The sequence below is a fragment of the Caretta caretta genome, chromosome 11 (genome assembly GCF_965140235.1).
Source record: "Caretta caretta isolate rCarCar2 chromosome 11, rCarCar1.hap1, whole genome shotgun sequence".
NCBI classification, from domain to species: Eukaryota; Metazoa; Chordata; order Testudines; family Cheloniidae; genus Caretta; species Caretta caretta.
The window spans coordinates 21,521,313-21,545,372 of record NC_134216.1 but is presented as its reverse complement, the minus strand read 5'-3'; the positions used below and the strand labels follow the sequence as shown (position 1 = coordinate 21,545,372).

Below are 24,060 nucleotides of genomic sequence, written 5' to 3'. Positions count from 1 at the left end.
ACTCGGTGGAGTTTAGCTCTGCAAGATTTTGATTTCGACATCCAACACATCTCAGGAGCTTCTAACAAAGTGGCTGATGCACTCTCCCAAAAGTTTCCCAGAATCAACTGGTTAAAATTGTCCTTGAGATGTGGAAAATGTTAGTCTTTATATACTTGGTAGTATATTTAGAGGTGCATGTGTCTTATTAACTCTGTTTTCTCCTAGAGCTCCAGGAAGAAATCACAGCCAGCGTTTCACCTTATCTGTGATTTGGGGGGTGTGCCATAAAAAAGAGGGAAGGTTAAACACCTTTAAATCCCTCCTGGCTAGAGGAAAAACCCTTTCACCTGTAAAGGGTTAAGAAGCTAAGATAACCTCACTGGCACCTGACCAAAATGACCAATGAGGAGACAAGATACTTTCAAAGCTGGGGGGGAGAGAGAAACAAAGGGTCCTGTCTGTCTGTCTGTGTGATGCTTTTGCCAGGACCAGAGCAGGAATGCAGGGCAGAACTCCTGTAAAGAGTTAGGAAGCAATCTAGTTAGATATGCATTAGATTCTGTTTTGTTTAAATGGCTGATAAAATAAGTTGTGCTGAATGGAATGTATATTCCTGTTTCTGTATCTTTTTGTAACTTAACGTTTTTCCTAGAGGGATTCTCTGTGTTTTGAATCTGATTACCCTGTAAGATATTTACCATCCTGATTTTACAGAGGTGATTCTTTTACTTTTTCTTCAATTAAAATTCTTCTTTTAAGAACCTGATTGCTTTTTCATTGTTCTTAAGATCCAAGGGTTTGGGTCTGTGTTTACCTATGCAAATTGGTGAGGATTTTTCTCAAGCCTTCCCCAGGAAAGGGGGTGTAGGGTTTGGGGGGATATTTTTGCGGGGAGACGTTTCCAAGTGGGCACTTACCCTATTCTTTGTGTAACACTTTGGTGGTGGCAGCTTTTAACCTAAGCTGGTAAGAATAAGCTTAGGGGGTCTTTCATGCAGGTCCCCACATCTGTACCCTAGAGTTCAGAGTGGGGAAGGAACTTTGACACCTGTCTACTTCTGCTGACAGTCCAAGGCTTTGTTTCTTGTCTTCAGAACAATTAATGGATCAGAACCCAGCTATGTGAGTGACACATCTCTATCTATGAATTGCCAGGACAGCTGCTCTGGGACAGAGCACCTCAAAAAGCTCCGAACAAAGCACTGTAGAGTCAGATAAAGTACTCTTGCCCAAAGGGACTTGCATGTTGAAACAAGCTCTAACTTCAAGGCAAATGTTTTAATGAAGATGTGACCACCATTATTTATATATTTCTCAAGTAGAATTACTTATACCCGACCAGGGAAAACTCACAAGAAGTTTCTGTGAAGTCTAATAGGGATCTTATTGTGCAGATTTATTTTACCTGGGGAGTTCCTGCAGGTTGCAGTGGTGAGCTCTATAAATAAATCCCCCACCCTAAAAGAGCTTGGAAGTGTAGGAAAAGAAACAGTCAGCTACTCCCAAGTATTTGGGGAGGAGAGAGGGATTGTAGCCCCAGTCTTCATTCTGCAGAGACATCTAAAATCTGAAACCTGCTTTTGCGGGAGGGTAGATCCAGAGGCGTTGTGTGGGAATGAATGTTATCCTGAATATTCTCAGGAGCTTGTTCTTTCACTTAAACCTGGAACCAGGCGTGTGTGTTTTGCGTTTCAATGCAAACATTTTTCACAGGCTGGTACCTGACTCTGTATCCTGTTTTAACTTACAAAAGGAATAAACTCTAAATAGCCATACAAGGAGGTAAAAGAGAAATGGCAGTGCTAAAAATGAGAATTTCCTTGTTTGCTATGCTAGAGGGAACATTTTTTTTACTAGATTACTGTGCCTTCTCTGTCACTTTTCAAATCTTAAAATACTGTGATTTGGGGCAATGCAAAAGTAGCTAGTACAACAAATGACAGGTGAATTACTGTCTGAAGGATTTTGTTCAGCAATTCCAGTTGAAGTACAAGACAGTAGAAAAAAAGAGAACAGTGTACTGTGTATGAAATAATTTATGAACAAATTCAGTAGTGGAGAGATTCTTTAGTTTTTGCAGTCTTGTTAAGCTTTCTAGGTTTCAGAGTGTGTTCAAAATGATTGAGGAAGCTGAGAAGACAAAGGTATATTAATTAGTAAGTGTTCCTCTTGTGGCAAGACAGTATATCCCAATTTGGCTGGACCTCTGTCTTTTATTCTAAGCCTCAAAAATGCCACTTGAGATAGATTCTTAAGTTGTAAACTCTACCCAGCCCCTGCACATCTGTGTTTTTTTCAGGAAAGAATGAAGTCTGTGGCAAAAGCATCTTTGGATAGGTGGGCTGTGGTAATAAATTCTTTATTATGGGAGATGTAGGCCTCCTTTCCTCACTCCTCCCCCTCTTGCCTTCTTACTAGATAAACCTTTAATAGCTGCTTATACCCTAGCTCTACGTCAATGAAACCGAAGTTGACAACTGCAAAAGAGAAGTGAAAACGACTATTGTTAAACCCTTATAAATAAAGCTGGGAGAGAAATTGTTTTCTTATCCCTTGAAAATTTTAGAGATGTTGAAAAATTTTTCATTCTGCATTCGGAAGAACCAGAGACCTTTCAATATTTTTTTCACAAAAAAACAGAGTGTGAGCAAAATCACAGACTAGCCAGTAGTTCAGTGGTTATGGCACTCATGGGATTAGGAGGGAGGGGAGAACCAGGTTTGAGCCCCTGTTTTCCCTGAGTGAGTACAGGGACTTGTATCTCCTGCATCTGAGTTGTGTCTCCTAACCATTGGGTTATCAAGCCACTCTCTCTCTCTGTGGCCCAATGAATGTTTAATTAGTTATACAAAGTGCAACAGCTCCAACAGGAGAGATCATAGACTATAACCCATTTGTCAGGGCACTCACCTGTGATATAAGAGAACTGTGTTCAAATCCCTGCTGTCAGTCAGGCATCTCCCCAGTCTTTCTGCATCCTATGTAAATACAGGCAGATATCCTTGGGGGGCTCTCTCTCTTTCTCTGGTTTTGAGCAGAAATACCATCATGGATCTGGGAAACATTCCTGAAAATTTTAATCAAAACAGCCCCTTTCAAATTTAATGAATTGGTGTTTTCTGTCAAAAAACAAATTGTCATAAAATTCCCAACCAGCTCTGTTTATTACTTCTGCCAGTCACAGCAAAATATAAACCATGCATTGTTCAGCCCCTTCTGATAATGTTTCTAGATAGTATGGTTTATGTTACTGAGTAAATTCAGAAAGGCACCTTAGACCTGTACAACAATTTGTCTGTCATACCTCACTTATGCCTAGTCTTGCAAGATGATATGGATTTGACTAATTTTGATTTTCTTGGATGAAGCCAAGAAGGTTCCTGATTAGTATATAATGTTGCAATTAGTGTGGAGCTACATTTTCAACAACATTGTCTATTTTATATATAGAAAAGAGGAATCTATTATTAAACTCCATTTTGGCATGTTCTGAGTTATTGATAGCTATTTGTTTTGAGGATGCTGTCTCAGTAGAAAGTAGTAGTGGACTAGACATAAGAAATCTCTTATTAAAAGAAAGATCCTGCTCATTTCTTGCTAGAGGAAGCCAGGAAGAGTTTGAAATCCTCGCTAAAAATCTTTCCTCAACTTCATTTAAGCTGTGCCCATGTGTTAACTGAGTTAGTAATTCTTTAGTTAGGACCAGCTTGTGGCCCATTCTGCACAAAGGTGTAGTGGAGTAGAAGGGGTGTCATATGTTCCCTCTCTTCCTTTGAGCTGGTGTGCTGTACCACAGCATTCATGTCACGGAAGGAAGCAGGCTCTGTAGACTTGCTACATTCCCTCATTCTGCTCAGAACAGACTGTAGACAGAGCTTTGTTGTAGGCATCCCTCCTTCTCAGAATGCCCAGTGGTGTAGTTATGAGTAGTTAATTATTGAATGTAATCTCATTTTGCCAGGAAACGGTGAATTAGTATCTTGGTCACTCTGCTTATATGTTGATCCCCTTCCACCAACCATCTGCCTGTCTTTTGAATATGAGTCTCTTATTTTCAGGAAATATTCCATATTTTTAGACTGGAAAGTGTCTACTTTATTAAAGGTGCTCCCCGTAATAAATAAATAAATATTCTATATTTGTATTTTAAGGGAATTCTAATTTTTTTCTTGAAGTTTCACTATACTTGTTGGATAATAATTATAGGGCTGTGATTTAATGAGGCACCTCATTAAATGTCAATTGACATAGCTCCATAGTCAATAGAGCTATTCTATGTACATCAATTAAGAAACTGGTCTTGCTAGTCAGATGCATCCATTACATTTCAATATTGTGTGTGTGTGTGTGTATGTGTGTTTACAGAACATAATGAGATGTTGTAAGAATATAATTGTTAAAAATGTAAAGCTCTTCAAAATTACTTAAATATGTTGTAAGTATATGCAAAGATAATGTTCTAAAAAGCTGAATTTGTGTTTATTATGGCCAGAGCTATGTTACTGTGTGGCTTTTTATTCCTTTTTTTGTACTCATATGTAAGTGCATTTACTAATATATATGAAACAGAAAGTATATTCTGTTTGTGAAAGAACCTTAGCTTCAGACTTTTCTATTTTGGTTTTTGGGCTGTTCGGGAATTGACAAAAACGACCTTAACTCTACATTAATGCAATTTTCTGCTAAATTTGTTAATAGAATACTGGATCTGTTAAGATATATTCTAATGTGTCTCTGATATGCTTATGTTTTGTCAACATATGGAACTACATCAAAATATTTTTACAATAAGTTTAAAAAAGCAGAAATTGGTCCAATAAAAGATATATCACCTACCTTGTCTAACACCCACACACACACACACACCTTTGTATCTCAAATCAAAACATAAAGGGAAGAGCAATGCAGTTTTACAAATAAGCTACAGAAATGCAATATATAATAGGAAAATATCACTTACATACATCATACAAACTAAAGTAGTGGTATTAGGGTCTGATCCAAAGCACATTGAGATCAGTGTAAAGACTCCTCTTGACTTCAGGGTCCTTTTGATCAGGCCCTTAATTACCTTAGCACATGGGGATATCAAAGTTGACCCAGATTCATTCTTCTCATAGAGGTGAGAAAAGGTTTGCCTTTCTGAGTTTAGCTTTTAGAGTTGTTAATAGGGCCTAGCAGTCACTATAAACCAGTGTCCCAAATGTTTTGTTTGGTCAGAAACCTAGTAGCCACCCATGAAACTGCTTGAGCTTTCATATTGATTGCTACATTGTACATTTTTGCCTACCTAGGCATTTGCTAAATAGCAGAGGTATTAAAATAAAAGCTCAGATATCGAGTTGATCAAGCAAGTTGAATAAGATGATTAGGCTCTGTAAAGCATGTTTCATACTCATCTTTAAAAGGGCAGCAGTGTGTTATTTATGCCAGTTCAATATCAGATCTTTGGAGTTTTATATTTGTAAACATTGATTTTATATCAACTGCACTTATATTTTGTTGCCAAATATATGCAGGTCTGCACATGTTCATCTGTTTATTGTTAATTTCTGCAATATTTTAGGTATTTGTTCTGGACGGAATGGGGACAGACTCCCTGCATAGGCAAGGCACAGTTAGATGGGTCTGAGAAGGTTGTGCTTGTGAGCTTGGGGATTGCCTGGCCTAATGGAATATCCATTGACTATGAGGTGTGTTCCTGTATCTTCCACTACGTATTATATGTGCATTAAATTATTCCATTACAAGTTGGTCTTCCACTTTAGCATTCTATTATTTTCATAATACAATTCTCAGACAAAAAGAGGTTGTTGAAGTTTACTTTGAAATTGATCTTTAGGAAAATAAATTATACTGGTGTGATGCTCGTACAGACAAGATAGAAAGAATCGACCTTGAGAGTGGAGGGAACCGGGAGATTGTGCTGTCAGGGAGCAATGTGGATATGTTTTCAGTCGCAGTCTTTGGAGCTTACATCTACTGGTCTGACAGGTAATTTATTTTTCCATAAGTATTTGAGTCTCAAAATGTTATTTCAGTGCCAGATACTTCACCCTTGTAGGATTAGCCATTCTGTAGCAAGGTCACAGAAAGGATCTCACAAAGCTATGCAAGTTCCACTGAAAAGGTGCTTTCGATATTCAAAGCATATCAATGTCACAGAAAAGAGTTGATTTCTTCTGCTTCTGGTAGGCCAGCTGTCCGTCCCATTTTAATTACTTGTTTGAATTTAATTATATGAAGGTTGTTGATCAGCCATCTTCAACTTTTTTTGGCAGAGCACATGCTAATGGCTCGATCAGAAGAGGTCATAAGAATGATGCCACAGATGCTGTGACCATGAGGACTGGCTTGGGAATAAACCTCAAGGAAGTGAAAGTCTTCAACAGACAACGAGAGAAAGGTTTTCTCTTGCTAATTATATTAATGATGACTTTAATATCCTATATTACTCTTCTTGTGTATTAATTTTGGATAATATGAAAAGCAAAATCATCCTTGTTTTATGAAACTTTTTTTAAAATTCTCCCCAATTTTCCTTTTTTTAAATTATGATTTTCTAAATAAAACTGTTCCTAAAGAAAATAGATGAAACAAAATCCCCCCATCACCCTTTCAATAGTAAAACAAAACAAAAACCCAAAACCATGTGTCTGAGTAGGACATGGGCCTTAAACTGATGTAAAATAATCAACATGGACACCTGGCACTTGTCCATCACAAGTCAGTGATTAAAAATTATCCAGTACCCTGCGCAGGCCTAAGGTACTACTGAAAGGGATCAAAGGAAACTGAGAACTCCAAATGTCATGTTTTACTCTAGACCATAGTTGCTTTGCCGCAACTTCTTAATCACTTTCCCCAAAAAAGAGAAGGTTAGAGTTAGTACCAAAATTGTGAGATCACCATCCGCTTGTTTGGGGAAACCTGGCAGCCTGCCTTCCCATTGCCAGGAGGCATTAAGGATCAATCAGTAATGGATCAATACCTGCTAACTGATTTTATTAGACAGCCAAATCTCAAAGCTTCCTGATCATCCGTAACAACTTAAGGCGGTGGATAAACTGACATTGATTTCAGTGAACTTTGGATCAAGCTGAATTCTAGCAGAGATTAGATTTGTTTCCTCCAAACACACAGTTGCCACCAAAAAACCCCCAAAAAAACCGGTGAATCCAGTCTAAATTGTGCGTGCACACCCAAGTACATATAAAGTTTAAATTAATAAGGTTTGACATGTACTCTAATAAGACCATGTCTCTGGTGTTCCTGGCACCCACAAAGTGCTGTAATTAAAATATTACACGTCGTGAAATCTGTTATGCCTTTTAGAGGATGTGGTACTTTGTTTTTGTTTTTTGTGGGTTTGTTTTTTCATACATATGGTAGACATAATGCTTACAATAAATAAAACTGCCTATTTTTAAGGAAAAATGTTTTCTAACATAGTAAAAAGAAAAGGAGTACTTGTGGCACCTTAGAGACTAACCAATTTATTTGAGCATGAGCTTTCGTGAGCTACAGCTCACTTCATCAGATGCATACCGTGGAAACTGCAGCAGACTTTATATATACACAGAGAATATGAAACAATACCTCCTCCCTTCCCACTGTCCTGCAGGTAATAGCTTATCTAAAGTGATCAGCAGATGGGCCATTTCCAGCACAAATCCAGGTTTTCTCACCCTCCACCCCCCCACACAAATTCACTCTCCTGCTGGTGCTAGCCCATCCAAAGTGACAACTCTTTACATAACTCTTTACAAGTCGGGCTATTTCCTGCATAAATCCAGGTTTTCTCACATCCCCCCCACCCCCATACACACACAAACTCACTCTCCTGCTGGTAATAGCTCATCTAAACTGACCACTCTCCAAGTTTAAATCCAAGTTAAACCAGAACATCGGGGGGGGGGGGTAGGAAAAAACGAGAGGAAACAGGCTACCTTGCATAATGACTTAGCCACTCCCAGTCTCTATTTAAGCCTAAATTAATAGTATCCAATTTGCAAATGAATTCCAATTCAGCAGTTTCTCGCTGGAGTCTGGATTTGAAGTTTTTTTGTTTTAAGATAGCGACCTTCATGTCTGTGATTGCGTGACCAGAGAGATTGAAGTGTTCTCCGACTGGTTTATGAATGTTATAATTCTTGACATCTGATTTGTGTCCATTTATTCTTTTATGTAGAGACTGTCCAGTTTGACCAATGTACTTGGCAGAGGGGCATTGCTGGCACATGATGGCATATATCACATTGGTGGATGTGCAGGTGAACGAGCCTCTGATAGTGTGGCTGATGTTATTAGGCCCTGTGATGGTGTCCCCTGAATAGATATGTGGGCACAATTGGCAATGGGCTTTGTTGCAAGGATAAGTTCCTGGATTAGTGGTTCTGTTGTGTGGTATGTGGTTGTTGATGAGTATTTGCTTCAGGTTGCGGGGCTGTCTGTAGGCAAGGACTGGCCTGTCTCCCAAGACTTGTGAGAGTGTTGGGTCATCCTTTAGGATAGGTTGTAGATCCTTAATAATGCGTTGGAGGGGTTTTAGTTGGGGGCTGAAGGTGACGGCTAGTGGCGTTCTGTTATTTTCTTTGTTAGGCCTGTCCTGTAGTAGGTAACTTCTGGGAACTCTTCTGGCTCCATCAGTCTGTTTCTTTACTTCCGCAGGTGGCTATTGTAGTTGTAAGAAAGCTTGACAGAGATCTTGTAGGTGTTTGTCTCTGTCTGAGGGGTTGGAGCAAATGCGGTTGTATCGCAGAGCTTGGCTGTAGACGATGGATCGTGTGGTGTGGTCAGGGTGAAAGCTGGAGGCATGCAGGTAGGAATAGCGGTCAGTAGGTTTCCGGTATAGGGTGGTGTTTATGTGGCCATTGTTTATTAGCACTGTAGTGTCCAGGAAGTGGATCTCTTGTGTGGACTGGACCAGGCTGAGGTTGGTGGTGGGATGGAAATTGTTGAAATCATGGTGGAATTCCTCAAGGGCTTCTTTTCCATGGGTCCAGATGATGAAGATGTCATCAATATAGCGCAAGTAGAGTAGGGGCTTTAGGGGACGAGAGCTGAGGAAGCGTTGTTCTAAATCAGCCATAAAAATGTTGGCATACTGTGGGGCCATGCGGGTACCCATAGCAGTGCCGCTGATCTGAAGGTATACATTGTCCCCAAATGTGAAATAGTTATGGGTAAGGACAAAGTCACAAAGTTCAGCCACCAGGTTAGCCGTGACATTATCGGGGATAGTGTTCCTGACGGCTTGTAGTCCATCTTTGTGTGGAATGTTGGTGTAGAGGGCTTCTACATCCATAGTAGCCAGGATGGTGTTATCAGGAAGATCACCGATGGATTGAAGTTTCCTCAGGAAGTCAGTGGTGTCTCGTAGGTAGCTGGGAGTGCTGGTAGCGTAGGGCCTGAGGAGGGAGTCTACATAGCCAGACAATCCTGCTGTCAGGGTGCCAATGCCTGAGATGATGTGGCGCCCAGGATTTCCAGGTTTATGGATCTTGGGTAGTAGATAGAATATCCCAGGTCGGGGTTCCAGGGGTGTGTCTGTGCGGATTTGATCTTGTGCTTTTTCAGGAAGTTTCTTGAGCAAATGCTGTAGTTGCTTTTGGTAACTCGCAGTGGGATCATAGGGTAATGGCTTGTAGAAACTCGTGTTGGAGAGCTGCCGAGCAGCCTCTTGTTCATATTCCGACCTATTCATGATGACAACAGCACCTCCAGCCTTTTTGATTATGATGTCAGAGTTGTTTCTGAGGCTGTGGATGGCATTGCGTTCCGCATGGCTGAGGTTATGGGGCAAGTGATGCTGCTTTTCCACAATTTCAGCCCGTGTACGTCGGCGGAAGCACTCTATGTAGAAGTCCAGTCTGCTGTTTCGACCTTCAGGAGGAGTCCATCTAGAATCCCTCTTTCTGTAGTGTTGGTAGGGAGACCTCTGTGGATTAGTATGTTGTTCAGAGGTATTTTGGAAATATTCCTTGAGTCGGAGACGTCGAAAATAGGATTCTAGGTCACCACAGAACTGTATCATGTTCGTGGGGGTGGAGGGGCAGAAGGAGAGGCCCCGAGATAGAACAGCTGCTTCTGCTGGGCTGAGAGTATAGTTGGATAGGTTAACAATATTGCTAGGTGGGTTGAGGGAACCATTGCTGTGGCCCCTTGTGGCATGTAGTAGTTTAGAAAGTTTAGTGTCCTTTTTCTTTTGTAGAGAAGCAAAGTGTGCATTGTAAATGGCTTGTCTAGTTTTAGTAAAATCCAGCCACGAGGAAGTTTGTGTGGAAGGTTGGTTTTTTATGAGAGTATCCATTTTTGAGAGCTCATTCTTAATCTTTCCCTGTTTGCTGTAGAGGATCTTGATCAGGTGATTCCGCAGTTTCTTTGAGAGCGTGTGGCACAAGCTGTCAGCATAGTCTGTGTGGTATGTAGATTGTAATGGATTTTTTACCTTCAGTCCTTTTGGTACGATGTCCATCTGTTTGCATTTGGAAAGGAAGATGATGTCTGTCTGTATCTGTACAAGTTTTTTCATGCAGTTGATAGATTTCCACTCCATATGGCTAAATGCAGTGCCTTGCATAATGACAGGTTTCAGAGTAACAGCCGTGTTAGTCTGTATTCGCAAAAAGAAAAGGAGTACTTGTGGCACCTTAGAGACTAACCAATTTATTTGAGCATGAGCTTTCGTGAGCTACAGCTCACTTCATCAGATGCATACCATGGAAACTGCAGCAGACTTTATATATACACAGAGAATATGAAACAATACCTCCTCCCACCCCACTGTCCTGCTGGTAATAGCTTATCTAAAGTGATCAGCAGGTGGGCCATTTCCAGCACAAATCCAGGTTTTCTCACCCTCCACTCCCCCACACAAATTCACTCTCCTGCTGGTGCTAGCCCATCCAAAGTGACAACTCTTTACATAACTCTTTACAAGTCGGGCTATTTCCTGCATAAATCCAGGTTTTCTCACATCCCCCCCACCCCCATACACACACAAACTCACTCTCCTGCTGGTAATAGCTCATCTAAACTGACCACTCTCCAAGTTTAAATCCAAGTTAAACCAGAACATCTGGGGGGGGGGGTAGGAAAAAACAAGAGGAAACAGGCTACCTTGCATAATGACTTAGCCTCTCCCAGTCTCTATTTAAGCCTAAATTAATAGTATCCAATTTGCAAATGAATTCTAATTCAGCAGTTTCTCGCTGGAGTCTGGATTTGAAGTTTTTTTGTTTTAAGATAGCGACCTTCATGTCTGTGATTGCGTGACCAGAGAGATTGAAGTGTTCTCCGACTGGTTTATGAATGTTATAATTCTTGACATCTGATTTGTGTCCAATTACGCCCTGTGATGGTGTCCCCTGAATAGATATGTGGGCACAATTGGCAACGGGCTTTGTTGCAAGGATAAGTTCCTGGTTAGTGGTTCTGTTGTGTGGTATGTGGTTGTTGGTGAGTATTTGCTTCAGGTTGCGGGGCTGTCTGTAGGCAAGGACTGGCCTGTCTCCCAAGACTTGTGAGAGTGTTGGGTCATCCTTTAGGATAGGTTGTAGATCCTTAATAATGCGTTGGAGGGGTTTTAGTTGGGAGCTGAAGGTGACCGCTAGTTTCTGGTTTAACTTGGATTTAAACTTGGAGAGTGGTCAGTTTAGATGAGCTATTACCAGCAGGAGAGTGAGTTTGTGTGTGTATGGGGGTGGGGGGGATGTGAGAAAACCTGGATTTATGCAGGAAATAGCCCGACTTGATTATGTAAAGAGTTGTCACTTTGGATGGGCTACCACCAGCAGGAGAGTGAATTTGTGTGGGGGGGTGGAGGGTGAGAAAACCTGGATTTGTGCTGGAAATGGCCCACCTGCTGATCACTTTAGATAAGCTATTACCAGCAGGACAGTGGGGTGGGAGGAGGTATTGTTTCATATTCTCTGTGTATATATAAAGTCTGCTGCAGTTTCCATGGTATGCATCTGATGAAGTGAGCTGTAGCTCACGAAAGCTCATGCTCAAATAAATTGGTTAGTCTCTAAGGTGCCACAAGTACTCCTTTTCTTTTTGCGAATACAGACTAACACGGCTGTTACTCTGAATTCTAACATAGTGTATTTTCATTATTTTTAAAAAGATGTTTTAGTGATGTTGACTAGAAAGCTCTCTTTTGGACAACGTGCTGGCTCTGTGGGGCTCTGTGCCTGTGATTTCAGAAGATTAAAGATAATATTTTGTGGACTAAAAAAAAATTTCCTTCACTCATCTTTAACTGTTTTTAAAGTGGGCTTAGAAAGAGTTAATGTCTGCTTCCTTGGAAAGGCATTGTGTATTATAGAGCGTGGAAAATAGAAAAATAGGTTGAAAAATAGTCTTTTTTTTTTAAATGATTTTTAACTAGATATTTAAAGACTTGATTATACTAGAAATAAGTGAGACAGTTACTGAAAAAGAAATAAAATGATAAAAAATCTTTTGATGTTAGTTTGAAAAACATGTTTTATTATAGTTGAATTTTTTAATGTTTTTCAAATTTTTATTAGGCTACATATGTTAAATGTCTTTTGGGGGGCTGTCAGTGAGGCATAAAGGCAAAGGAAAAAAAGGGGAAAATGTTTTTGGAATTTTATTATTATTTATTATTAATCTAAAAATAGTTAAATGAAGTTTTAAAATGTAATTAGCTTGCTTCATGACCTGTCTAGCACTAATAAAAAAACATGTTAAGTGACAAGTGATTAATTCTCATTTTCTCCCCCCCCCCAAACATCTGTTTTACCCTTTCCAAAGTACCAATCCTGCACTATGATCTGCAAGCAAACTTCTGTCCCTGCATCAGTGAAATTCTGCATGGTTTCAGGATCGTGGCCTTACTGAATGGTATTTAAAATCAATGAAATATAGAAGAAATAAAGTTTCCTATATATATAGGAAAATATATAGGACATTTTATTTCTTCTATATTTCATTGATTTTAAATACCATTACAATGTATATATAGAGAGAGGAATATATAGAAGTTTAAGAAAAACATCTGCCGTGACTTATCTAGCCTAATAAAACTTTAAAGTACCATCAAAAAAATCTGAGAAAAATGGTGTACAAATAACTCTTCACAATGTTTTCATTTTATTTTACTATAGTTATCTCCTTAGGGGCAAGGATATGTATAATAACTTTCAAGTTTTTTCTAACTTTATCTTAACAAAAAGAAATGGTGACAGTGTTTATACTCATAAACAAACTATTGTTTTCATTGAGCCGGATACCCAGCTTAAAATATAGCAATAAAATAAATGAATGAATAAATAAATAAATAAATAAATATGTTTAAAATAAATGTGCCCTGAGTTACCTGACAAATTTTGTGGTTTTACAACCACAAAACAACTTTTTAAAAATGTGTTTTTTCTCCACTGTTGTCAAGTAAACTATGGAAGCTAGTGAAACAGACTACGTACAAAGTACTGAAAAGACAGACAAAAATACTTTCTCTGCAATTTCTGAAAGTTTTTCAATCTTTGAAGCTGTAAAATCACACAGAAGTTATTAGTTTGACAATAATTCCTTAATTGTGTACATTTGGTAGGGGGGAATATTTTAAAGTCATCAATCAAAGGAATTGAAAATAAAATGTTAGCAAATAGCTGTACATCTAAACATTGAGAAATTGCACAATAAAATATTGATAATGTATCTTTCTCTTGAAAAAGTTTATAAAATTCACAGATTTTCAACTCCTTAAGATTGAATAATTATGTATTCTATATTCTATATAATAAATACTGTTATTATTTGAAAACAACATTAATTATCCATGCTCATAAATTCACTTTTAAAAATTGGTTTAAGGTGGTGGTCAGAATTTTGAGACCTAAACAATAATGGTTCATTTTTACTTTCATAGTGCTCTGTTGCATTAACAAATATAACACAAATGGTTACATCAAAGAATCCTTCAGATGCACAATAAAAGCTTATTCTGATTTAAGTCAACCAACTGCAACAGTTACAAAAGCCAGACTAATTTTTCCTTACAGGTACTAATGTTTGTGCCAAGAACAACGGTGGATGTCAGCAACTTTGTCTGTATCGAGGTAATGCACAAAGAACATGTGCTTGTGCACATGGCTATCTTGGAGACGATGGAGTCACTTGTCTGAGACATGATGGTTACTTGCTGTATTCAGGAAGGACAATATTAAAAAGTATACATCTTTCAGATGAGACCAATTTAAATTCACCAGTAAGGCCATATGAAAATCCAGACTACTTCAAAAATGTGATAGCATTGGCTTTTGACTACAGCTTGAAAGGAACGGGTACTAACCGTATCTTCTTTAGTGATGCACATTTTGGAAATATACAACTTATTAAAGACAACTGGGCCGGCAGAAAAGTGATAATTGAAAGTAAGTAAACATTTTTTTAATTTTTTTTATTTGTATTGGTAGCCCTTATTAAATAAGGATTTGATGACACTTGGTTTTACTTGATTACACTTGGTTGGGTACAACTAATGAAAGCATACTATACTGTAAGATATATAACACAACTATGATAAGTAATAAGATCATCTATCTACATATTGCAGACTCAATTATCTCACAGCTTCAAAGTCACCTACTCTGTGTTATTTATGTGATGTACAGGGTGTACAATCCTAAAGAGCAGTTAGTATTTACAGTGCAGTTGGAGAGTTATGACATTGTTGATTGTCATTCACAATTTGCATTTCAATAGAGTTTATCTCTGCCATTTAATATTCCTAGTGCACTGAATAAGAACCTGTATACACTTGTCAACAAATCTATTATGTTTCAAAGTTGCACTTAATAATGTGCCTATGAACTTTTAATATTAGCCAAAGATGAGGCAAAAGAAAGGACTCAACTTTTCAAAGAAATTGTGAGTGAACATGCAGATTTCATAGTTTGTGAAAACAGGATGATGCAATATAACAAATTAAAATAGGACATATTGTAAAGACTAGTCTTCTAGGTTTCTGTGCATTTCCATTTGTGGATGTGGTGCTCCTTGGGCTGAGCTGTGAAATTGCCTTGAAAAGCTGTTTGTTGGGAGACTGGGCGGGATATGCATCTTCTGTAAGGGTGACATCATTACCCTATTCTGTATAAGGATGTACACCCCCCAAACACCTAATTTGCTTTGCTGTTGTCACCTAGAGCAAATGGGATTCACCTTTGTGTCAGGTTAAATGATCTATTTATGTATTTATTTATTTGTATTACTATACAAGGATTCCTAGTCATGGACCAAGACCCCATTGTGCTAGGCACTGTACAAACACAGAACAAAAAGACAGTCCCTGTCCCAAACAGCTTACAATTTAAGTTCTTCTCTTAGTCTAGTGTATGTTTATTTTCATGTAGTTAGTCAGTGTGGAGGAGTAGAGGATAACTTTAGTGTATGTAGCCTGCTTTTGCATAAGGCTCATTCAGCTTCTCACTAGTGCCATATCAGGCCCGGAGCTCTGTAAGCACTCCAAGATGTGTGCCTCCTGCCCAGTGATCATACCAAAGACCTATGCCTGTATACTGTATCTATGTCTGTGCACAATCCATTTGGTAACCCAGTGCACATTTTGATACACTTTCCCTCCCAGAACAAGAAGGGAGGGACACTTGAGGCTACAAATTCATTTGGCTTCTTGGTGCCTACAGCCTGCTACTCCAGGGCCCCCATTCAGACAAATATCACAGCCCAGAGCCACACATTAGTGTTGTGTGTGTGTGTGTGTGTGTGTGTGTGTGTGCGTATTTATTTATTTAAAAGGACCTCAGCTTTTTCTGAGGCTGCAATTCCACTTAGTATCTAGTCTCCATGTGGTCCAAGGGTTACTTAAATGACATTCCTCTTCAATAAGTACTACTATCTTACCTGGATTTCTCAGGTAGACCATTATGTTGCAGCCCATATTACTGTATTTGGTGTACCATAGATATTTCTTGAAGTCACATTGTTAAAGATGAAGAGCAAAGAAGAGGGTTAGAGCAAAATAAGCACACACATAAAGTATCCAACTATCTTTCATTAATCCCATCAGAAGACAGCAATATCATTCACATGTAAGGAGCAGCTGATCTAGAGCCTGAGTCTGCAGATTTCCCAGGCAGCAGCCACCTCCACAGTTCTTGACCTTGACTTTACCTCTTGGCTGCGATACCCAGTTTCTGATTCGGTCTTGTCTTCTGCTTCTGACTTCTGGTTCCTGAGCCTGCATTGATCCACAACTCTGACTCCTAACATCTGGCTGTGGTTCTAGCCACTAGGCAAGCCACCCATGACCCAGCCCTGACATTTTACTTTAAAGATCACTTTACCTCTCCACATCCACTGCCCCATCAATGGAATGGAGAAAAACGGTATTTAGGTGCCCAGGAATCCCTGAGGGGCTTTGGCTGTATAGGAGTGGTCAATCAAATACAAGCAGAGAACATGGTTTTGTGGGACCGAGTAGCACAACTGTTGGCAAAAAATCAAATCTTTCATGACCAGGTAGACAAGCAAGACAGGCAAACAGGAAATGCCACGCCCAGGTCTGTGTGATGTCACCGGAACATTTTTCCTTCTCTGAGTACACCCAGGACAACCTATCTAAGGAGCTAATCTGTCACTCAGTGTCTCCTGGGGGGGGCTCTCGTCCTCATTATAAAGAGAAAAGATGAGTCCCTGTGTCTCTGTGTAGGCTACCGAGCACTAAGTCAAGTGATGGTTCAGAGCCAATGTCCCTTTCCACTGATCATTATCTCCATCTTAATGGCTGAGCTAACAGCCATATTGCTGGCACTAGCTTGGGCCTTAAATGTGCAGCCACCATGGCCATCCTGTATGATTCTTTATCAGGGCTGCAGGCACTTTACAATGGCAAGTCTGACAGAAGAAATGATATACCCAATCAAATATTACTGCTAGAAAGTGAATTGGTGCAATTGGATATTGCCAGTAGTAATATGGATCCCTACACATGTAGGGGTGGCTGGCATCAAACTGGCAGACAAAAAATGCCATTAAGCACACAAAAATTGGCCTGGATATCCCCTTAAACAAACTGGAATTAAACGCTTAACCAAAATAAACTGAGGAAGGAATGACAAGAACTGTGGGCACATGAAACGAAGGGGGAAAAAAATCCATGAAATGTACCCAATACTTGAAAATGGTGATATTAATCCAAGGCCCTGAGAGAAAGAATGAAGTGGATCTATTCAGAATTTTAAAAGGTCATTGTGGATTAAATAGTAACCTATTTCTAATAAACAAACATGAGGATGGACTACGCAAAACATAAGGCAGATATTTATGTGGAAAACTCAGAGGCCTTAGAGTAACAAAAATGTATTTGGAACACCCATCTAGAATACAAGAGACCTCTAGAGAACCAGAAGGTTTTTGTAGGTGAGGAGAGAGCCCACAGAATGGCTTTATAGGAAGAAGCCCAGGGAGGTGGCAGTAAGGAGTCTGGCAGAGTGACTGCTTCTTCTAGGGTCCCTGCACTGGAATCTGCTGTAGATGGTGGGCTGGGTTTTGCTAACAGCCAATGTCAAGGTGGCATGAAGCCCTGAGAAGAAGATATGGGCTACTGGAAGCCCTGAGGAAAGGGGGTCCACTGGGCCCAGAATCCAGGGCATCAGACTGAAAGGAGGGATCCAACATTTGTTTTTGTTGGTCTTTCTTTTACACTGGAAAGGGTGGAACTAAATGTGGCCTGGCTGGAGACCTGAATAATGAGAAGAGGCAGACAATCATGAGGCCAGAGCAGCCATTGGTGGAGATGATAGAGAGGACAGGCTACTATGCTATGCCCAGCCATAAGGGGGCATTCCTTCAGTGTCTCAACTCTGTCACAGCACCCAAACTACCTTTGTTCCTCTCTTTAAATTAAAATTTCAACTTAATCTTCACTATGAACCCATGGCTGGAGCTTCCATCATTATTTTGTTTCCACTAGCACCAAAATATGATAAGCATTGTATGAGATAGAATTGAAGACCTTTCAATTCTCTCTCTCTCTCTCTCTCTCTCTCTGTCTGGGACAATATTATAGGTAGGTTTGGCAGAATTCAATATTTTATTATTTTATAATTTCAACAGATAATAGTGTTGTATATTTTTATCTATTTAAATTTTCACAGTTGAACAAAATTATGAAGTTTAACTCTCCCCTCAAGTGTTATTGATTTCAAATTTTCCCAGTTATGGGAAGTTATGAGGGGGCAGACAATGATTATTAAATGATAGTATACATTGAAATTCAACAGATTAATGCTTTATAATAATTAAAAACAAACTGTCAACATCACATGTCAAAATATACAAGTCAATATCCTTAAATCAAATGCTAATAGGTTTTCAAATACCATTTTTCTTATTTGCCTATCTGTCAATTTTGATCATCATCTATGGAAATATGTGTTTGTCATTTTATGTGTGTACATGAAATCAACATTTATTGATAAAAAATTCATCCTTCCAATCGTAATTATAGCTAAATCAGTGCTTTATAAGGTGTCCCCAGTTACACTATAATACTGTGTATTAATGTGCCTAAAGACACTCTACAAAGCACGGTTCATAGCATTTAATTCTACCTGGAATCTTAATACTCCTGAATTCATCTATCACTAACAATATTCTTCTTCTGAACCATTGTATCAGATTAATTTCTTTCTCAATGCAGAAAACTAAACTGTGTTAATATTGGACATATTTGAAAACCATATTGTTCTCATGCCCACAACTTCTGTTTTCTATAAATGCTTGAGTTGTAGTTTCATACTGAATGACAAATAATTTTGTAAGACTATGTATGTTACTGTGTATTTTTCAGCTGTTCTGAAATATTTTGTCTTTGTCCAATGTCTTTAATATTTTGTTGGGATTTTATGCTCCGGTTTGAAATATTCTTCTCTTCATTCAGAATCCTTGCACTTGATTCTCCTCTCACACCAGTGTAAATGTGGTATTACTCAATTTAAACCAGTGGTGGTATCTTCTGAAGTGGGTGGTAAAATGCAGCAATTTGGCATCTATAAGAGAGAATCTATAAAGAAAATTGAAGGGGTGAGGGAAATGGAAGGAGCAAAGCTGGCTCCAAAGCCAGGAGTGATATGAATTTTTTTCACTATAATGTATTAAAATTGCATATAAGGTAATGTATTCTTCTAATTTCTGACCTGCTGATTATGTGCTATGGGTAAGAGGTGGTTAGGTGAAAGCAAGCATACAGATTTCACTAGTGGTGATAGGGAAGCAAAAAATAGCATAATGAGATAAAATTTGATGTACCTGTGACAATAATTAAACCCTCTGGTCCTCCTGAAAATTGAAAACCAATTAATCAGCAAATATTTTGTAACATGTTTTCTTTGGGCTGCAAGAGCTCTGAAACTGCACTAAAAACATCATCTAGGGTGGTTCTAGTTCACTCAAAACAGGTCTACAACCCTTTTCAGCTTATTAAGCACATATCTACAATTCATACAAACCATAACTCAATATTTAACCAGAAAGGTGAGAATAGAATGGATGATAAGCAAGATACTATTAACTCACATTTCTAATTCACTGAATTCATACGTACTACTCATAAAGAATCCATGAGCTGTTGTTTCTACTTCACTGACATCAGATCTGCCACTCAAAACCAATGCATTATCAAATATTTTTTGCTCACTGAAAACAGTTACGACATATAAAGAGCCCTTTAATGAACAGGTTTCCAGTTCACTAAAAACAGATTTACAACTCACAAGCAACCCATTATCTAACATTTTTTTCAGCTCACTGAAAACAGATTTACTACTCAGAAACAACCCATTATCCAACATTTCCAGTTCACTGAAAACAGATTTACAACCCCTACACAAGCCATTATCTAACCCAGTTCCAACTCACTGAATATTGATTTAGAATTCATAAACAACCCATTATCTGACACATATTCAGCTCACTGAACAGATTTGCAACTCATAAACAACTCATTATCTAACACATTTCCAGCTCACTGAAAGTAGATTTACAGTGTAAAAACAACCCATTATCTAATGTTTCCAGTTCACTAAAAACAGATTTAGAATCACTTACGATCCCAGTACCAGACAGGGTTCCATCTCCATCAGATAAGAACAGCCAAAAAACAATTACTTCCCATGCCCAGCCCCATTTATTTGCTTTTTTGGTTGTATCAGGTATGTTATGTGTACATTTGTACAACTTACATTTGTACATTTTTTTGCACATGAATTGTATGGTCTTGGAAGTTGTTTATGGAATGAGATCAGGCAAGTTGAGCAGTGTGGTGCTAAAGTTTTCACTTTTGGCCTGGGCTCAGTGACACTGTTAGTTCAATAGGAACATTGTTTTTAACAGCAACTAGATGGGGTTAATTTTCTTTCTCCCCACTCCTCAGTGGCAAATATTCCTTTTCTTTGTTTCTTTTCTCCCTTTCTCTATTGTAATGCCCCATGCATGACAAAGGGTTGTCTGGGCTATGAACTGCCTGTCAGTGCAATTCTTCCCTCTTTTTGACATCACTTTTCCCATTACTGTGACATCACGTATTGTTGTGCTGTTCTATATCAGTTCTTGTATCAAGCTCACGGGCGGCGCACCCTACCCCCACTCTTCCCCTTTTGCCCAAGTCCCCACACCCCACTTCTGCCCACCAGGGCCAGAGGAGCCCCAAGCCCACACCATGGCCGGAGAAGCCCTAGCCAACCCACCCGAGCCGCTCCGTGCACCCATCTGCCCATCCAAGCTGCCCCAGCTGGCCTGTCCAAGCCACCCTTGTCAGCCCAAGCCCCGGCCACCCAGAGGAGCTCTGAGCCCCAGGACCATTAGCGGAGGTTTGGGGAGGCTTAGCTCCTGAGTCTCTGAGTGCTTTCCTTTAGTGAATTAAGTAATGTGACTAATATCTCATATGCATGTTTGTGTGTTTTTTTTCCTTCTCATCTTCTCCCCAGGAGGGGGTTGAATGTGCAATGTAGTGTTTTGTTCTAGCATGGGTTTTTTGGTTGCTGTGTATTTATGTTAGAGAAGGTAAGTCAAAGAAATGAGCCTTCTGTTTGGAGCAAATGGTGGTAAGGTTTGTGATAGTCCTTAGTTCCTTTAGCAGTTCATTCCACAGTTCGCAGAACAGCCCCCAAGAAAGCTCTGTCTCCTCCTTATCCATGTTGTAGAAAGTTCTGTTATGCCAGAGAAGCGAAATTGTCAACCACCGTCTTCATCCTGGAACTTAAGGGGATCTTTAAATGTCCTGGATGCAGACCACTGAGCACAGTGAAGATAAAGGCTGAGGCCTTGAACTTGATTTGATATATGTGAAGCCAATGTACAGTGCAGAGAACAGGTTGGATGTGCTGATGGTAGCCTGTGTTGCTGAGGAAACATTATATAGTGGTTTGTTTTACTCATTTATTTAGTTTCCTAAATGGTGTAGAATTCATCCCATGGATTTTGCATGGCTGTAGTTCAGCTGAGAGGTGATGAAGACGAGGTCATTATCCATCAGGTTGAGGAAGGACTCTCCTAGCCAACTGGAGATGGTAAAAAGTGTTATTCGTGGATGTTGCTATGTGAGAGCTTAGTGTCAGTGAAGAATCCAAGAGAATTCCTTAACTATGGACTGAATTGACCGCTTGTGGGTGTGTACCTTCATCTAAAAGAAGACTGCACCATATAGACCTCATATTGCCGTTTCTCTCTGGGCCTGTCTATTCAAACACTCACTGAGTGGCTAGCTGGGGAGTACATCTCCAGCATGCCACTCATTGTCTGTATGGGCCCGCTGCTGTGCATTGGAAGTTCCCTACTGTACATTAGTATGTCACTGCATATTAGGTAACTTTCAATGCATAGCAGTGTGGTCCACATGGATAGTTAGTATGGGCCACGCTGAAGCGCTGTGGATTTACACCCCAGATTGCCAAACGGTAAGTGTTTTTATTGTTTCCCTCTGTCCCTGGTTCCTTTTCATTGCTTGCTGACTTGTCCTCTGCCTTGCCCGTGGAAAGACCAGATTATCCAGTCATACATTGTGGATACCTACACAGACAGCACCTCCTCTTGTGAAACCGCTTGTTCTTTCCTCCTAGCTGACAGTCATGGGTCCTAGCTGCCTGCCTAAATTCTTTCAGTACTCCTTACCTGTCCTTAATTGCCTCTCCCCATGTTCCTTTTCCAGCATGTCAGGGAGGATCTGATCCTGCAAGGTCATTACTGCATACGGAACACAGAAATAATTTCCTCAAGGGGAAACTTACATCTGAACAAGTTTTCTATTTAGGACCTCTGTAACCTGAGGGCCTTATGCTACTCCCACTGAAATCACTGGAAAGACTGGAGTGATTCCTAAAATAGGATTTTGAGATTTCAATTGCAATTTTTATAATTATTGTTCTGACTCCTTCTGTTAGAGGGCTATCGGCTCTCAAATTCTATATTTGTAGAACTCAGGCTTCTTGATTTGTGTTTTGGGGAGTCAGCAGCTTTTATCTTATATTCATCCTGCTGCTAAAGCCATCATAACTCCATAGTATATTGCAGCCCAGTAAATATAATAATGGAATCTTATTTTGAATGTATATAGTACCTGCTCTCTGGGCCTGTCTGGATGCTGTGCAGATATTGATTGATTTGGCCTCATGACAACTCTGTGAGGCTATAGTGTATTGTCCCTGGTTTGTGGATGGGAAGCTGAGGCATGGAGAGGTGATGGAATTGGTGAAGAATTTTGCTGAGCAGGGAATAAGCACTCAAATATTACTCAAGGGAACTTATATTGGTATAGAGCAGACGTTCTCAAACTGTGATCCATAAAGTACTTATAGTGGTTTGTGGAGAATTGGCTGTAAATGTCAGTGAGCAGCTCAGGCGTATAAATCCAGACATCCAGAAGGGGTGGGAGGAAAAGAGATTTTTCTTCCTTTGGGGAGAAGGTCTAGTAGTTGTCTGATTCAAGAGGATCAAATTGATGCCCCAGATAAACAGTAGCTATCCATCTCCTGTCATGCTTCAGGGGAGGAATGGAAATTTTCGGTCACATCTAAAAATTCTAAGAATATAGCAGGGTATTGTCCCCAACTGCCACTATAGGTTGCCATGTTCCTTTGTCCAGGCTATCAACGCTATATACTGCTGAAGGTTGTTGTGCTCTTTCAACAAGGCTAACAGCTTCATCTGCTACTGCAGGATGCCATGCCTGTCCACCTTCCTCTCCTCTTCCCTAGGATGCTGGTCATGAAGGGATGAAAGGGAGAGCAGCCCAGATGTAGAAGACCTAGCAGGCGGTAAGGAGCCTCCCTGGCCTACCACTCACTACTTTCCAGACTCCCCGCACCTATTGTGTAAAGCAATAAGTTTCCTAAGCGTGTGTGATTCAAATCCAGAACTGTGTCACTTCTGAAGATAAATGTGGGTATGTTCCCTGGTGGTTGGTAGGACTGTTTACCTGAAAAAGTGGACTACTTTCTCAAGAAGAATTATGAGGTGTCATCTGAAACCATAAATGCCTTCACAGCCCCACAGTGCTAACATGGGTGGATGTTATTATGTGAATGGTGGATGCATTTATTTATTTGATAGCAGGTTTCTTTTTGGTTACTTCTAGGGATGTTCTGCAGTTCTTACTGCAACTAGGGGAATATATCTCTGTTCCATGCATGTTTTTATGGGTTTGGGGAAAGTTGATGCCCAGACAAATCTCCCAGTTCTCTTAGTACTCCAGAGGGAAACTGTTGAGAAAACTGAGAGACAAGATGATAATGGAGTCATCTAATAAGTTGATTTTTTAATTCTGGCCCCAGTCATATATGATTTAAAAGAATACAGGACATGTGGCCAGTTGAAGAAGTCCAGGAAGTACAACATGAAACTACCACTTGTTAGCTAGAACAAATGCAGGAGAGGCAGCCATTCAGATGAACTCCATAATGACCTCAGCTGCCTTGGAGCTATCATCATGATTTCTACCCAACCCTAGTTGAATAGACTTCCAGATTGGTGCCACACCCTTTCAGTTTGGGAGCATATAGCTACTCAAAATAGGTACTGGTCAAAATGGGG

The 24,060-nt window shown here is 39.7% G+C and overlaps 1 protein-coding gene across 7 annotated transcripts in view; it reads left to right on the top strand.

Annotated features, from left to right (window-relative positions):
* Positions 1 to 24,060, top strand: part of LRP1B (LDL receptor related protein 1B) — a 1,334,345-nt gene that overhangs the window by 945,335 nt on the left and 364,950 nt on the right. For all 7 annotated transcript variants that reach the window (XM_075117809.1, XM_075117811.1, XM_075117812.1 and 4 more), the window contains 4 exons: positions 5,549 to 5,675; positions 5,825 to 5,976; positions 6,264 to 6,388; positions 14,016 to 14,387. In XM_075117809.1, coding sequence (XP_074973910.1) covers positions 5,549 to 5,675; positions 5,825 to 5,976; positions 6,264 to 6,388; positions 14,016 to 14,387 — 776 coding nt within the window. The remainder of the gene's footprint in view (positions 1 to 5,548; positions 5,676 to 5,824; positions 5,977 to 6,263; positions 6,389 to 14,015; positions 14,388 to 24,060) is intronic.